The 16509-nt window shown below is 43.9% G+C and overlaps 1 protein-coding gene across 7 annotated transcripts; it reads right to left on the bottom strand.

Annotated features, from left to right (window-relative positions):
* Window positions 1-7782: 7782 nt before the first annotated feature.
* On the bottom strand, window positions 7783-14449 carry MSANTD4 (Myb/SANT DNA binding domain containing 4 with coiled-coils). Of its 7 annotated transcripts, none has more exons than XM_083499879.1 (3): window positions 14328-14449; window positions 9969-10472; window positions 7783-9208 (listed from the first exon to the last, which is right to left on the bottom strand). In XM_083499879.1, the coding sequence occupies exons 2-3, from the start codon at window positions 10443-10445 to the stop codon at window positions 8633-8635; spliced, it is 1053 nt and encodes a 350-aa protein (XP_083356005.1). In that variant the 5' UTR covers window positions 10446-10472; window positions 14328-14449; the 3' UTR covers window positions 7783-8632. The 7 variants fall into 7 exon arrangements, with proteins under 7 accessions (XP_083356005.1, XP_083356010.1, XP_083356006.1 ...); XM_083499884.1 differs by having other exon boundaries at window positions 9987-10472; window positions 14328-14442; XM_083499880.1 differs by having other exon boundaries at window positions 14236-14335.
* Between the last annotated feature and the right edge of the window lie 2060 nt (window positions 14450-16509).

Genomic DNA, 16509 nt, shown 5'->3' with positions numbered 1-16509 from the left:
TTCTGCAACTTATAAAAACACACAGAGAGAGACTCAGTCTTAGGGGAAGGAAGATGGGTTGGTTGTCAGTCAATCAGCAATATGAGCAGCCAGATTTTGCTGGAAATTGAGAACTAGCTTCCCCAGTCCCCAATCCAGGAAGGGAAATTGCACATCTAAACAACATGCACTTATGCAATGGATTTACTACTCACTTTGTGTACATCTGCATGCACCGTTTTTGTGTTCTATTTGTAACAGTTTTCCCGTCTTCTCACCAGCAAATCCGTAGCTTAAGGAAAGGCTGTGCTATGTCTCTCAACACAAAATGTAGGTGCCACCTAATTCTCTTATTCGATTATTGGGGTAGTATGAATGCCCTCTGCCCTTCCAATCCCGGCCACCTGGTCTAGCAGAAAAAGAGCATGGGTTGAAGGGGATCCATGCCTTTCTTTCTTTTCCCTTTGTGCAACCCAAGGAAGAACTGTGCTGTTAATAAATCCTGCATTGGGCTAGTAATATCCCTGCAAGAATATTGGAGTATGAATAATGAACTCTGATGCCCAATTCAGGATCTCCCCACCCTTCCGTTTGAAGAATATAGAGCCAAGTTTCTTAGGAGACCCACATGGTTTTACATTCCCAATGCTAATTCTCCAAGACAACTAACAGCAAGTTCAGTCCTTACATCCAAGCCAAACCCCCAGCTATTTCTGCATGTTGTTGTTGGTACATCTCGTAATGTCCAAATGAAAAGACTTGTGCAGACTGTAGGTCTTCATGCTGTTTGTGAAACCTTCTGCAGGATGGAATGCTACGTTCCAGAATGCCGAAATGACAACACATTCAGCTAGCAGTACTTCTTAGAAGCACCCAAAATTACTCCAAATTCTGTCATCCCAAGACATAAAGAAACATGCAGCAGTTCTAACAAGGGACACTGAAAAACAAAACTTTGGGGCTGTGAAAAACTTTTAAAGGTGTAAGATTCCACCTCTCCAAGACCACCTCTCCCTTTGCTTGCATGGATAGTTGTCTGGAGGCAGAGCTACACCCTTACACCAAGCCAGGTTGGTCAGAGGGGTGGGCCTCATTGAAGAAAAAAGCAGTTTGGGAAACAGATATGGAGAGCAGCATGATAGGCGGCACTACACAGTACAGGAGTGGAAGAACTTGATACAGGCGTGCCATTTTCGGGCTCCACGTAATAACCAACTGTTTTGGTAGCATCATTAATATATTTTTATTCAGATCACAAGATTGCAATGTCACACGAGCAAAGTCCATAGCAAGCCATCTTACAGACACAAAACTTTAGAAATTATGGTTATGATGTATTTCCATAATGGCAGTCCATTCAGGTAATTAGTTTTATTTTTACTCAACAAAATGTGAGTTCTCTCTCTCTCTCTCTCTCCGCCGCCCGCCCCCCCCCTCCCCGTGGAAACCCATTCTGGAAAACATTTGTGGATGACAATAGTTCTTTCATGTTTTATTGTAAAGATGTATGAGAGTAACAAATGAGCCAGACCTTCTGCTGCTCTCAGCACAAACGCAGTGCCTCAAATGTTGTGGTATTAGCCCTCTAAGGCCACTGCTTGCAACATCTGAAAAAGCAAAACAGGACATGCTCTTATCAAAGTCTTTGGGTCAGAGAAACACTCCTCAAATCCATGCAGCTGCTGGTATGCACACATCAACAACTTTGGAATTAAAAACTGCTTCTGATGCTGCTATTTTGTGTTTCTGTACAGTGCTGCAAATTTATAACAAAAGTTGTTTCCATTTTGAGCTAAATCTTCCTCACCTTCTTTACACTGAAGGGTGAAAGGATATGCTATGAGATTCCTTGGAAAATGGGACTTTTCCATACTTTCTGCATTTGCATACTGCATTTGCAGTATAGGTCAAACATACAGTTGCTACCACTCTAGCTACTATTTGATTTTGATATAATATTAATAGTGTTCTAAAACCTCCCTGCAGAGCAGTCAAGTCCTTGTTTAGGAGACTTACAATCTGCATTAGACTGAAAAGAGATAGCAGTAGTTAGGGAATTACAAGTGCCAGGAAATATATTGCATGTACCACAGATATACTGTCCAAACTGGGGTAAAACTCTGTGGCAAATCCTTCTTTCCTGGTATAATAGTTGGGATCCTTTACCACTAGACGATCTGGGTCCATCAGTCGTTCCAGTTTGGTCCATGAGGCCTTTTTTTTTCCACCTGTCAATCAGCTGAGGTTACTACAATGAATGGGTGCTGTCAGCTGATGGGCTAAATTCAATTCTGTGTGGGCTGTGGATGCAGCCAAGGCAACAGGATTTAATCCCCCTCCACCCAGAAGGTTAAACCCTGCTCAGCTCAGCAAGAGTCAATACGAAACCTTTCCTAAATCAGAAAGCCCGTGACGCCAAAGGTTTCACCACCCGTGCCTTATTCCATAGAGCAATTTATGGGATGTGAAATCTGTGGTCCTCCAAATGTTGCTGCACTACAACTCCCATCAGCACCACCCAGCATGTCCTGTAGTCCGGAATGATGGGAATTATAGTCCAGAAGCATAATCCCTGTTTAAAACCAGCTGCACTGGTTGCCAGTTGGTTTCTGGTTTAATTCAAGGTCCTCACCTTACTGCTTATAGCCCTAAGCAGCAGAGGACACCCTCTTAGTAGTTCCACCTCCCTAAGAAGTTCAGGAGCAGCATCCCTCTGTTAGAAGATGCAATGCGTAGCCTGGGTCCTGGGCATGGTACAAAATAAGAGATATTATATAGTGGAGATGTGGGGAAGATGAAAGAGAGTGACTCAACACAAGTGGATGAGGAAAAGATTGGGGAGGACTTGGGGGTAGATCTGGAGACACGCAGAGAACATCATGTCAAACATCACAAGATGCTTGTAGTTTGTCCAGCTTGTTTTATTTTCATTTTTCATTTGCTTTATTTGTATATATAATTTTGTGTATCTGTGCATTATAATATTTGTAACATACGTGTTCTGTCAAGCAATATGTATATATGGGGGATGTGATTTTGGGGTGGGTGGGGAGGAGCAGGAACAAGGCAGTCATTTCATTTCACTGCAGCAACATCCCTCCCCACAAAAGAAATGTGCAGTTTAACATATTTCAGGTTCTTATGCCACTACCTAGTTAATGACACAGACAGTGGCATGAAGTGGAGAACGCTCCATGTCAGGATGTCAGGAACAACGCCAAACTGAACGACACATAATTTCCTCAAATTGCATGCTAGATTTAAACTTTTGGATAAATCCAAGCAGAGCCTGATAGGGAAAGGCTGCAAAGGCTGTTTCGAGCCACTCTGGACAAGAGCTCTGTTCAGCTCAAAAGCCTGCTAGTTTAACACTACCGAGACAAGTGCTTATAATAAATAAGGTAAAAAAAGTAAAGGTAAAGGACCCCTGGATGGTTAAGTCCAGTCAAAGGCAACTATGGGGTGTGGCACTCACCTCGCTTTTCAGGCCGAGGGAGCCGATGTTTGTCCACAGACAGCTTTCCAGGTCATGTGGCCAGCATGACTAAACCACTTCTGGTGCAATGGAACACCATGACGGAAACCAGAGCACACAGAAACACCATTTACCTTCCTGCCACAGCGGTACCTATTTATCTACTTGCACTGGTAGGCTTTGAACTGTTAGGTTGGCAGGAGTGGGACAGAGCAACGGGAGCTCACCTTGTCGGGGGGTTCTAATTGCCAACCTTACAATTGGCAAGCCCAACAGGCTGTAGTTTAGACCACAGTGCCACCCACATCCGCTAAATACAATAAATATAAAAAATACCACCATAGTGACATATTTGTATACAGACTTCTAGGGGGCCAGCAAGACAAGGACTGCTGTGTATGCTGCCCAGAGTTGAATGAATTTGGTTTTGGGGTTGAGGAAGTTTGCATTAGAGCAGAAGTGGACACATACCTGTTCATTGCCAATTGTCACGCTAAGGGGGAAACTGGTGAGAAGCAACATTTACCCAGGGAAAAACATTTCCTAAAACTGGGAACGGCTGTGAGGAGCTGGGATTTGCATCTGTTTAAAGTATGAACATTTTACATAGCAGTTCTTGCTTTAGAGAAATTCAGTTCCCCTAAAGGCTCTGGGATAAGTTAACCGATTATGAAGGTACTGCATCAATTGGGCCTACTTTGTACTCACACAACGTTCACATCACACACTGCACATATACTGTGGGGTTGCCGTGTGTGCTACTGTATTTTTGGTTCATAAATGCATGAACTCTTTCCATCCTACCCAGCGTGAGTGGGTGTGCTAAATCAATATGCTGGATTCATAACTCGCTCAGGTGTAAATATCGTATTACATAGTCCTGCTCCAGATTGACATGGGTGCTTGAGATGTGAGTTTCTCCCACATTTCCTTAGACTTGAAAGGAAGCAGGCTGTCAGAATGCTGCAGACAAAATGCCTCTGCTGTCAGCTATTCAAAGTCTGCTCTGTGAATAAATAGAGTAGTTCAGGCTCCAGGGCAATCTAAGACATCAGCATTCATTAGCAGCAAATATTAAAATGTAAAGACTTCTAAGATTGGCTCTCCAAGGTGATTTATTTTTCACCAAGATGAAAGGGCTTTGAAAGGGTTGATGTTTTCAGCAGGATTATAGACACCCGAGTTTTAAAACAAAAATATAGCATAGCGCATATCAGTTCAGCTCTTGGGCCCAATGTATGAAGCAAAATATTATCGGTGGTAAATTACCTCACTAAGGAGCTATTCTGACACACAGTAGTTCCATTATGTGGATGATCATCTGATGTGCTTCTAGCAGATAGTGTTTTGCAACAATAAATACTGGAGGTGATGTGCATGCATTGTTTATATTTTTGTCCAATCCACTGGGGTTCAGGGGCTCGGGGTAGTGCAGATTTGCCACCCACCACCATTTTCTCTTCACATCCAAGAGATGAGGTCAAGAGATAGCGACTAGTCCAAGTTCACAAATAGAGATTTATGTTTCATGTTTCTGTTAGTAATAGGTGGGCTCCCATGTTGCAGAATGGCTCAGAGTAAACCAAGCTATTCCCCACCTCAAAAAATGGGGAAACAGCTCAACATAAGCCTATACAATCTAAATCAATTTGGACCCTGCCAAGCCAACAGACCCCACAGTCTGATGGACTTCAACTTCTTCTGACTCGTTCTTTTTCCCTCCCACCCTCTTGCTTTGCTATTGTTCTGGTAGCAAACAGGAGAAAGGAAAGAAGGAAAGTTGTTTCTCAGTTGGGCACCTGCAAGGTACAGAGAACTCCCTCCTTTCACATACTATGTCGGAGCATCAATCTTGGGATATGGGTGTCTGGATGGTGGATGTCAGGAATTGTGTGATGAGTATATTAGAGAGAGAAAGAACTGCATTTTTCTCCAGCTTGGAGTCAGAGAATAATCAATGTTCACCTGTTTAAATGGTAAAAGTCCCTGAAATCAAAATTTCTGAGCCGCAAAACACAAGTCTCAGTGGCATCTCTGCCTTCACTCTACCCATTACACCACACTGGCTTCCATTGATAACTGGTGGCATATAATTGCCAGTGTCTATATATGAAAATATTTGGGCATCACTGAATATCCCATCCACCATGGTAGTTATAACTACTATTAGCAAATTATTACTCATATAAGGCCTTAGTTCTTCATGGGCTTGAACCCTGTTTGCCTTTAAGTCATTGCTGGGTTTATCATGCCCTGGGAAATCCACCGCTTAATAATTTGCCTAGGGTAATAAGAGAAAACAAGTTGCAGAGATCCATCCATCCATGCCTAGAGACAGATGTTTCCATCATTCTACTGGTAAGGATATATCCCGTTAACATAGAAATTATGATGTAAACTCACCCCGTACCACTCATTTGAAAACCAAGTACAGTGGTACCTCGGGTTACATACGCTTCAGGTTACAGACTCCGCTAACTCAAAAATATTACCTTGGGTTAAGAACTTTGCTTCAGGATGAGAACAGAAATCGTGCTCCGGCGACATGGCGGCAGCAGGAGGCCCCATTAGCTAAAGTGGTGCTTCAGTTTAAGAACAGTTTCAGGTTAAGAACGGACCGCCGGAACGAATTAAGTACTTAACCCGAGGTACCACTGTAATGGCAATCAGCAGGCTCCAATGTAAACATCAGTGGAAATGCCCAAACTACTACAAAGGACCAGAAGCCTATGCACAAGCCTCACTGAATGGCCACTTCATGGCCAGATTATTTATCTGAACCACCACTCCAAATGGGAGACTGTTGCAATCAGGTTGAAAGTGTATGATGATCCCCAGCTAGGATTATATGGCTTTTTTGTGACAGAATGAATTGTGTTTCTATTAAATATGGATTTTCATTTGTGAAAATGATCACCTAACAGCACTCTTAACTAGAACTTTAAAACAGCTAAATTAACTTTTAGAGTGTGAAACTCTGGTAGTTCTTATTCCCTTAATCTTATTATCCAGCAGATAACTATCCCACTGAAAAGCAGTGTTCAAACTCCTAAACAGAAGAGTCAAATTAAAATTGTACTCTTTCCCCATCTCATTCTAGCTCTTCTGCTTTCCTTGATGGTGCTATCCATCAAGAGCAAGCTATCTCAGGATGGATCATAAGCCTTGTGTAATGTAATTACAGACTTTAAAGCATTGCATTACACAGCATGAAATGAATTGGCAACTCTACGCCTTATGATCCAACTGACTAATGATTGAGTAGTACAATTATAGGGTGGGGTGGGGAATGGAAACCAGGCACAGTATACCCCAGCCCAGTTACTCAAGGAATTAAAGAGAGTTCAATGAGTAGCAAAGGCACTCAAGACAACAGTGGTAGTTCATGGAGGAGTGGTGTAATACGCTGTCACACCAAGTAACAACCGAGGGGCAGAGGAACCCTTTCACTATACCCCTATTCCAGCATGCATTGCTGGAAGGCAGGGTAGCACCATCTCAGTGCACAAGTGGTGAAATGTTGCCTGTGTGTGCAGCTTGTCATTCACCAATTGTGCGCCATGCCAGCAATCTTCATCTTGTAAGGGTATGGGCACATCTTTCTCGTTGCTCAGTGACAGCAGCGAAGTACTACATTCCTTTAACACCACCCTGTTACCAGTGAGCAGTCATGGTTTTTTTGTTTGGATATAAACTTACCCAAAATAAACTAATGTTGGTTGCACCTACCAGAGCTCCCACCAACACAGATCTAAGCTGCCTCAGAAAAAAAAGAGCCCATCATCTTAAGGTTTTGAAGAGGATTGCTAAACCAACGGAATTTGTAGCCACTTGGAAAACTTCAGTTACATATGGGAACACTAGGATAAGTGGCTTCATATACTGAAGTATGACTTTATTTGGTAATACCTATGACATACAACTTTGACTGATTAGTCCAATTCTTGTTGCCTTCACCTGGGACCCACTTTTAACCCAAATGTCTATTTGAAGACCCATTTCTGAATCTCTTGACATGATGACAGTGCACCTGCTGTGACCCACCTTGAATCAGTGGTTTCTGACTCATCAGCTGAAGGCCAGGAATACAGATGGCAGAAGCAACAGTGAAAAGCACACTGCCTCTGTGCCACTCCTCATCCAGCTGTCACACCAACTACGCAGGTTTGCTTGTGTTTTGGTACTGGCCAAGCACCAGCCAGATGAAGTGGATGAACTTACCAATATTACCAAGACTCAAAGCCTTGGTTCTTTAAAATGATTTGATTAACAGGGAATAGATTAATCTGCAACACACCCAATTGTCTTCCCACTGTAGAGTCACACGCTTATTTCAGTAAGAAAAAATAACACTTTATTTGCAAAATAAAAGTAATTACATAGTGATATAAATAAACTGACATGTACAAATAACCTATGTAAATCCCACAAGATATATTTCTGCTCAAACACTTCAATGTCAAAGTGGGCCACCAAAGCTATCTACAGAAGCCAGAGGTTCTAAAGTCTGGCTTGGAAATAAATGGTGAAATCTGTGTTTTCATACATGAAGCTTCATTTATTCTTTTTTCTACTAACAAACATAGTTGAGTAGGAAAACTACTGAGAGCCTCAAAGTCTGACCTTTCAACATTTCTCTAGAGAAGAGCACACCTCATTTTAAAGGCATTACTTTCATGGTTAACACTATGTAAAGCATAAGGCCTACTTTTAATCTCATTCCTTTAGATCAAATGCAAATTTGTGTTGAAAGCTCCTATGGATTTAGAATAACACTCTTAAGAAGGACAGGATACAGCTAAGCCTTGATGCTTAATGTGGAGGCAAATCTATACAACAGAGAATGCAAGAGGACATTTAACACTTCTCTTACACTGAAATGCAATTTCACACATAAGCTCCATTTACACAGGCACACTGACTTACTGAGCACTATTCCTTAGCTTCTTTTAAACTTGAACACATTAATGTTCAACTCTGGCAACAGAAAAAGAAGTACTGTCAAGATGTAAGCATCACAGTATCAAAGCAATGGAAAGCAGGATTCTCTTGGATGGTGAAATGCTTTGACAACCAGACTATCCAACACTTTTACTGAAACCAAGCTACCCTTTCAAAAAGAAAAAAGGGGGTAAGAACAAACAAAGCACAGCATTGTTAATCATGGTTTCTCCAAGTTCATTGCAGGTGCCCTTCCCTCTGAATTCGAAGGCGCTCCTTCTCCACTTGCAAACGTTCTTTTTCGATTTGCAATTTCTCTGATTCAAACTTCAAGAACTGCAGCCTCTCCTTCTCGAGCTGTAAGCGCTCCTTTTCAATTTTTAGTTTTTCAGTTTCTAGATCCAGAGGTTGCAAGGCAGGTTTTTCTGACTGGATGGGGTCATTTTCCAGCACAGGTTTCTCAGCATGCAAAGCCTCAAGCCTCAGTTTCTCTCGCTCTATTTGTAATCTCTCCTTTTCCAGTTGAAGCCTCTCATGCTCCAGGTCAATGTGTCGTAACCGCTCTTTTTCGATCTGCAGGCGCTCCTTCTCCACTTGCAGGCGTTCTGCTTCGATATCCAGTCGCTGTTTCTCTAACTCCAGCTTCTGTTTTTCAAGGCTAATCAGCAGATGAGAATCTTCATAGGCCAGCCTAGCTTGAGCAGAGCTTAGATTGCCAAACTCTTCGATGTGAGTGAAATCAGGAAGGTCACTTTCCTTTTTAGAATCTGGCAACACTGAGGACAGAATCTCCTCTTCTTCCTCAATAGGAAACTAAGAAAATCAATTAGAAATTAATGATATTCTGCACTAGGTAAAGATACACCTATCAGCTGTAGGAAAGGCAAGACAGAAACTTTATATAGCTTCTGAGAGAGGCCCTCAGACTAAGCTTTTTGTGAGCCTTTGGAAGAGCACATTAAGATCTCACTTACATGTTTGTTATCCAAACTTTGTGCAGACTGAGCAATGGACAGAGCAATTCTATCTTGGGGTGGGTCGTTGTGGTGTTCTACTACTTCCTAAACTTGCTGGCCCTTTTTAGGGACAGGTCTAAGGGACAAGAGGTCTGAAGATATTGCAGCTCTTTAGCTACCCTGGCTTGCCCTCTTGTGGTCTCACCACTGGCATAAGACTGTTGGCATAACGTCTATGCCTGCAGAGCTTTCCTCATGGGGGCTCCAACGCCATAAATGCCATCCTGCCAGCAGGCCTTTGAGTGACACACTGCTTGCAATGACCCATCAGTGGGCCTTCAGTCAGCTTTTAGTATAAGATTACCAGATTTTTTTCAATGAATCCAGGGACACTTTTCAACTTCAATGGATTTTGTATGGGGACTGATTTGTAAATCCAGGGACTGTCCCTGGGAACAGGGACGTCTGGTAACCTTATTTTAGTATTGCTCTGTAAAGGTGATTTCGCTTCAAATCTAGGAGACAACAGAGTGAGTTGTCACTAAGGATTGGAAATTATACAGTAGCTGAGCTAGGAAATTTTACAGAAGGAAAGCATACAAATAAAATATACTTACCATGCAGGAACTACTTACTTCAAAACTCTGTGGATCCTCCTCCTCTTCTTCTTTTATTTCTGTTAATGATCCACCTGCTTCTCTGAAATCTGTAATATTCTGCCATTCAAAACCAGCTTCAATTGGAAACCCAATTTTCTCATCAATATCTTCGTTGAGAGAATCATCCAAATCAGATGATGGAAGGTGAAAGCCAGCACCCACAAGCTTTATGTTGGTATTAAGTCGCTTCCGTTTCATAAGGGCCCTCCAATCGAGGTATCGCCTTTTGACTTCTGTCCCTGTCCTTTGCTCTCCTTCACCAACAGCATTAACACATTCTGCTATTTCCTCCCAAGCCTTCCGCTTCATCTCATTAATGGTTGTATTTAATTGTTTAGAAAAAAGCACTTCTCTCCTTATTCGGATTTCTTTAAGTAGCGTTTGAGTTTCCTGAACACTAAAATTGCTTTTCCTTTTCCTTTTTAGCTGTTTCATCTTCTTCAGCTTTCAATGTACTTCTTCCTGTAGCAGACAAGAGATTAGTGATTTGCTATGTTCCTTAACAATCACCCCGCAATTCAGCTTGTTCCTGCAGTGAGATCTTGTTTCAGTAGTTCAGCTTTTCCTCTTATCTTTCATAAATGCAAAGAGCCAAGAAAGAAAATGCCATCAAGAAATATGCAAAGACTGAATTTTAACCAATGAACTAAAATCAGCTCAATTAAATAAAAATAAAAGCATCCAATAAAGGAACAAAAGGGGCGGAAACCTCAGAGGTTTAGACAAGACAACCAATTGCTTAATAATATTTATTGAGATAGCATGGAAGATACTATTGGTTGCTCTTCGAAATAAGTGTTAGTGGGTGCTATTCATAAAGAAGAGATAGTACTTGAAAGACATCAGGCAATCAATTGTCTAATATGAATCTTTGAGGTATCCAGTTTTTATTTATAGAACGCAAAAGCCACCAGGTTTCACAAGATGTGGCAATGCACACTGGCCTAGATGCCTTTAAAGGGGGATTAGTTAATATCAATGATAGGTTTATCAATGGCTTATTTACCACAACAGCTAAGGGAAACTTCCAGGTAGCTTACTTCTAAATACCATTTGCTGTGGTATATAAACACCTGGTTTTGGGACAGTAGGGAAAGTCCATTGCCTTCATTACCTAGTTTTGGGCTTCCCAAAAGCACTTGGTGAAACACTGTAGAAAACAGGATGCTGGACTACATAGTTCTTTGGCTTTACCCTGAAAGGTTCTTCTGCTGTTCTTAACTTCCATATGCCAGTTGCAAACGTGGCAATAGCCTGCTCTGAAATGTGTACATTTGTGTGACTGTACAATTCAAGTTTGCTTCTCAAAAGCTCTTTCCCATTTTAACAATCACTGAGGAGAAAAATCTGTTTAAAAGCTAAGGACCAAATGATCTATGGGAAAAGCTTTTATTTTTAAATTTATAAAACCTTTCTCCTGGTATTGTTATGCTTTCTCTCCCCCCCCCCCCCAAAAAATACCCATGCTTTTGATTTTTAGAAATTAAGAGAGGTTATTTCAGAAGCAGAGACAGATGCTGCATATATAGAGATGAGCTATTTCCACATCCTGTTGAAGCTTCTTAGAATTCCACACACACACACACACACACACCCCGCCCAAATGCAGCTCCTTGTATTCCATTTTCTATCATGAATTTTCTATCACAAGACCTTGGTGTCATAGTGGATAGTTCGAAGATGTTGACCAATTGTGCAGCCGCTGTGAAAAAGACAAATTCCATGCTAGGGATCATTAGGAAAGGAACTGAAAATAAAACTGCCAATGTAATGCTGTTATACAAATCTCTTGCACAAATGCATTTAGAATACTGTGCAGAGTTTTGGCTGCCTCAATCTTTTTTCTATCCATTCATGTTCTTCAGTCTATCCTCTCTTTAATTGCAAAACTAAAGACTGACTTCACAGCCTTTCCTCAAAACCAAAAAGTACCTTTTCTAGATCTACAACAGCCCATGAAAACTGAAAACTCTGTACACACATTATGTAAAAGCTTTACATCTTTCCAAGGAGCTGTCCACAGCAATTCCAGCACCTCTCTCTTGGGTAGCAACAGCTAATACAGAACACAATGTTCTGTAAATATATCTGGTGTTCCTTTTCTAGTATATTCCACCTGTCAATATTGAATGTCATCAACAAATTTTATTTCCAACTTGTTTATGCTGCAAGATCCAACCATAATCTTCACAGTTTACCTTTTTCCCACTACCAATAGTCTATTGATCAGTGTGCAAATACCAATAATTTATCCTGTGCCCTCTGAACACTTACAGAGGGATGCATCACAGAAACCTGAGAATAAACTGATGATGTCAATGAAGTCTGGCAATCCCAGATTTTAACCTTGGGTTTAGGGAGAGTGTAATTCATGGATCCATTTTGGATTGCATCTGAGATTGCCCTGGTCAAATCGTAAATTGAACTGGAGGATGATTTATTATTTTTTCCAGAGGGATCAGCAGCCTGTACCTCTTAGCCTCATTTAATATAGCTGTCAAGAAAGTGGTAAATGGGGCTAACAATGAAAGAGAAGTGTGGTACCTTGCCTACTTTGGGCTCCAGCTCTATCCTCTACCCACATATAAACCACTCAGCAAATTACCCCAAAGGAATGTAGCCCTGAAGGTCATCAGCTGCAGGAGATTGCCTGACTGAGCAGGAGAATCTAGTGGTTCCATATGATTTCAGGAGTGTATTGTGGCAAAGGACTACACCTTGTCCATGCACCTTCAGTGTTAACTACATCACACAGACTTCTTTGTAAACAGAACCAGGCAGGCTTTTCTTCTCTATGAGTTAATTTACTCTCCAAATGATTGAAGAGGCAGTAAGGGCTGCAGCTGATACTGTTGTGAAGAACACTGACTAACAACTGACCAGCAATACTATCCTGTGTTGTGAATATGATCAGACAAATGGGGAAAGCACATGATATATATTTAATGTGTCTGAGGGGGAAGAGAAAGCACAACAACCATCCTGTACGAACTACCCTTCTTCACCATACAACGCCTGGGCTTTGATCAGCATATGTTCATATCATGTCCAGCACAATCCTAACTCCACTCAAGAAGTCCCACTGAGATCAACACTGCCTGTTTCCTATGTTAGCTGACTGCATCACACTTATAAAGTGGCTTTTTTTCTATATAAAAAAAGAGATGTTGGAACTTGACCACCTTTTTTTAGGGGAAGCACCCAGCCAAAGTTGTTGAGCGACAGAGAGAATTTGTATGATTGGAACAGGGTGCCCAGAGGAGGATGTTTTGAAAATAACTCTGGGTGCCGTTGATCAGGAAGTTGCCACCTCAGCATAGCCCTAATGGCCAACTTTCTCCATAAACTTGTGATGTAACCACTAAGTTTCAATCTACTTTTAAAGGACACCCTTTTAAAAAAACCCACCTCATTGTAAGGAGAAAACAAGCACTGTGGGTGAGAGTTTGGCCCAGAACCTATTGTGCAATTTCCCATCTTGCAGCAGTTTACAAACAGGTATGTGGGAATAATTCGAAAAAAGGAATATGGGGGAGGAACAGGAAGATGAAAGAAGCAGATAAGGTATCAGAGGGCAACCCTCCCCAGTTGCCCTAGGAAATGAACTCTTGCTCTCCAGCGGGGCTGTTGCTTTGGCTTTCGAGTAGGCAGTCCTTGGTGCAGCCACTGTGTTTTATACACGTCGCACACCACTCCAACGGCTCTGGTAGGAAGAATGGGGATTTAAATCCAACAAAACAGCAAAATCACAACGACAATAGCGACGGCAGCATCCCTCACCAGGAGCGGCGCGGCCCATTCTACCACCTCGGGGCTCCTTCGGGGGGCGAGGGAAATGAGGGGCCGCCGCGGTTCACCTTCACACAAGACACACACACCCCGCTTTGAATTTGAACGTGTGGAGATGTTACGAAGCGTCGTCGTCGGTGAATATTCTCCTCGGTAAAGCGGGTGGGGCGCGGGGAGGCTGCGCCCCTGGCGCCCCCCGGCCACGCCACGCGATGGCGGAAGAGGGGAAGGAAGCCCGTGAGGGAAACAGCGGCGGCGCGTGAACGGAGGCAGGGGTGGGAGAAGGCGGAGGAAAAGGGCTGAGCTTCCCCCCCACATACACACACACCATAGGCAGGGAACTGGGATCTACCCCGGCGCTCCCTCACAGGCCGACGCGGCTCCTCCCCTTCCTTCCTCTCTCCCTCCTTCCCTCAGCAGCGCAAGATCGACTCACCTGCGCGCACGGCTCCCCCTTCCGAACAGCCGGCCTTTTGACCCACCCCCACCCGCCTGCCGCGGCCGCCGGCGAGGCCGCCTGTCACTCACCCATCCACGCGGCGCTCCGATTGGACGGCGCCGCGCGCTCGCCACCCGCTCGCGCTCCCCAACGGTTCCAACCGCCTCCTTTCCCCAACTCGCGCAACTTTGCCCGCCACGCCCCTAGCGCCACGCCCCCACCCGCTCGCTCGCTCGCTCTCGCGTTCTGACCCGTCTCCCGCCTATTGGTCGCGGCGGCAGCTTGTCAACGAGCATGGCTTCCGTCATTGGTGGAGGAGACGAAAAGAGGCGGTTCTTTTCGCGGCGCCTTCCGAAGAGAGGGAGAAAGGGCGGGTGAGGGGTTGCAGGCGAGGCGGCGGGTTGAGGAGGAGGGAGGGAAGTCGGCGGGCCTTTCCTAGGTACGGGCGCAGAGGTTGGTTCCAGATTATGAAGGGTCGGAGAGAAGGAATCGGTCTTCGCCCGTGTCACTCCTCACCGAGACGGAAAGGGGCGGGCAAAGGGCGGTGGATCCCGTTTGCGATTTTTGGGATACCGCTGTGGACAGGATTGGATCACCTCAGAGCGCGCGCAAGTTGCGCACCCCTGCCCGCTGCGTTGCCGCCTACCTGAGCGGCGCAGCCGGGAGGGTTGGGTGCGATCCCCAATTCTGCAGCTCCAAAGAGCTTTATAAATTATAAACATGCTTTATAAATTAACAGCATTTAAAAAATAAAAAAGCTTCAGGATGACTTATTGGGTGCAAATATTTGTGTACACTACATTCGTAGTTTGCAAAGTAACCAGTTGTTGCTGGTGTTTGCATTTCCTTGCGCACATCTGCTTCCATTGCAGCATGCACACCCCATCCCGTACTGGCTGATTGCATTTGCCTCCTACGATCCTCGGCAATGGAGAAGTCCCAAACCTTTGCAGCATGCGCCGTGTTTGGATGTTCAGTTTGCTCGTGTGTAAACGATCACTCAGTTCGGGAGAGTAGTGGCAGGGGCATGGAGGAGACAGGAAAGAGCATCTGTCTTGCAATGCAGGAGGTCCCAAGTTCAATCCCAGGTAGAATCTGGAGGGCTTTCTTCTTGAAACTCTGGAGAGCTGTTGACCGTGGGCCAAAGGTGTGACTTGGCAGCTTTCCGATGTGGTGGCTACGAGCTGGGAAGACAACATCATCTTGCAGTCCCCCACCCTTACTGTGGGCAAAGTAGTAGCAGCAGGCCCAGGGTTCTGCAAGTCACATCCTCCAGAAAAAACACCAGAAAGAGGGAGGATGAACAAGTGCAGAATTCTCTGTAAAGAGCAGCCACAATTCCCTCTATTTCATCCTGCCCCAGCCCTCCTTACCCTGACAGCAACCTTGTGCAAAGAGAAGGCAAGCAAGGGGTTGGTAGACCCACCCCCTCAGAGGGAGGAGGCAGGAAAGTCTGATTTTAACAGTATACCAAGGATTGAAAATGGGATGCGGGTGGCGCTGTGGTCTAAACCACAGAGCCTTGGGCTTACCGATCAGAAGGTTGGTAGTTCGAATCCCCGCAACGGGGTGAGCTCCCATTGCTTGGTCCTTGCTCCTGCCAGCCTAGCAGTTTGAAAGCACGTCAAAGTGCAAGTAGATAAATAGGTACCGCTCCAGGCGGGAAGGTAAATGGCGTTTCCGTGCACTGCTCTGGTTCGCCAGAAGTGGCTTAGTTTGCGGACAAATGCCGGCTCCCTTGGCCAGTAAAGCGAGATGAGTGCCGCAACCCCAGTCGTCCGCGACTGGACTTAACTGTCAGCTGTCCCTTTACCTTTACCTAAGGGTTGAAAAGCATTTTATAAGTGATCAACACTATCACTTACTTCACTCAGTGCAGGCCAGAGATAGAGGGTGAGCAAACAGAGGGAGTGGCAGTGGCTGTTTCCTTATACTGGTCCTGGGCGTTAAATAGGAAGTTTCTAGAGTTCATACTTGTTTTGATGGTTCTATAGCTTTCCTAGGGTTTTAATGTAGATCTTTCACACTCCATTTGGGGCTAAGAAGTGGGAATGCCATCAGGCAACATTTCTATGACATCCAGAGCTTATATTATTCTTTTGAACATTGATCATAACTATTTCTCACCTTAGATTTTTACACCCCAATCCCAAATACATTTTCTTGAAAGTTTTGATTACAACTGAACTTACTTTCAGGTAAGTGTTAAAACAAGAGCTTAATCATTTATTCAGAAGGAAATCTCTGAAGCATTCATTCTTCAATGTAAGG

This window comes from Podarcis liolepis, assembly GCF_965112155.1.
Source record: "Podarcis liolepis genome assembly, chromosome: 4".
Taxonomy (NCBI): Eukaryota; Metazoa; Chordata; class Lepidosauria; order Squamata; family Lacertidae; genus Podarcis; species Podarcis liolepis.
The sequence above is the reverse complement of the archived record's forward strand: the minus strand, read 5'-3'. Positions and strand labels throughout refer to the sequence as shown.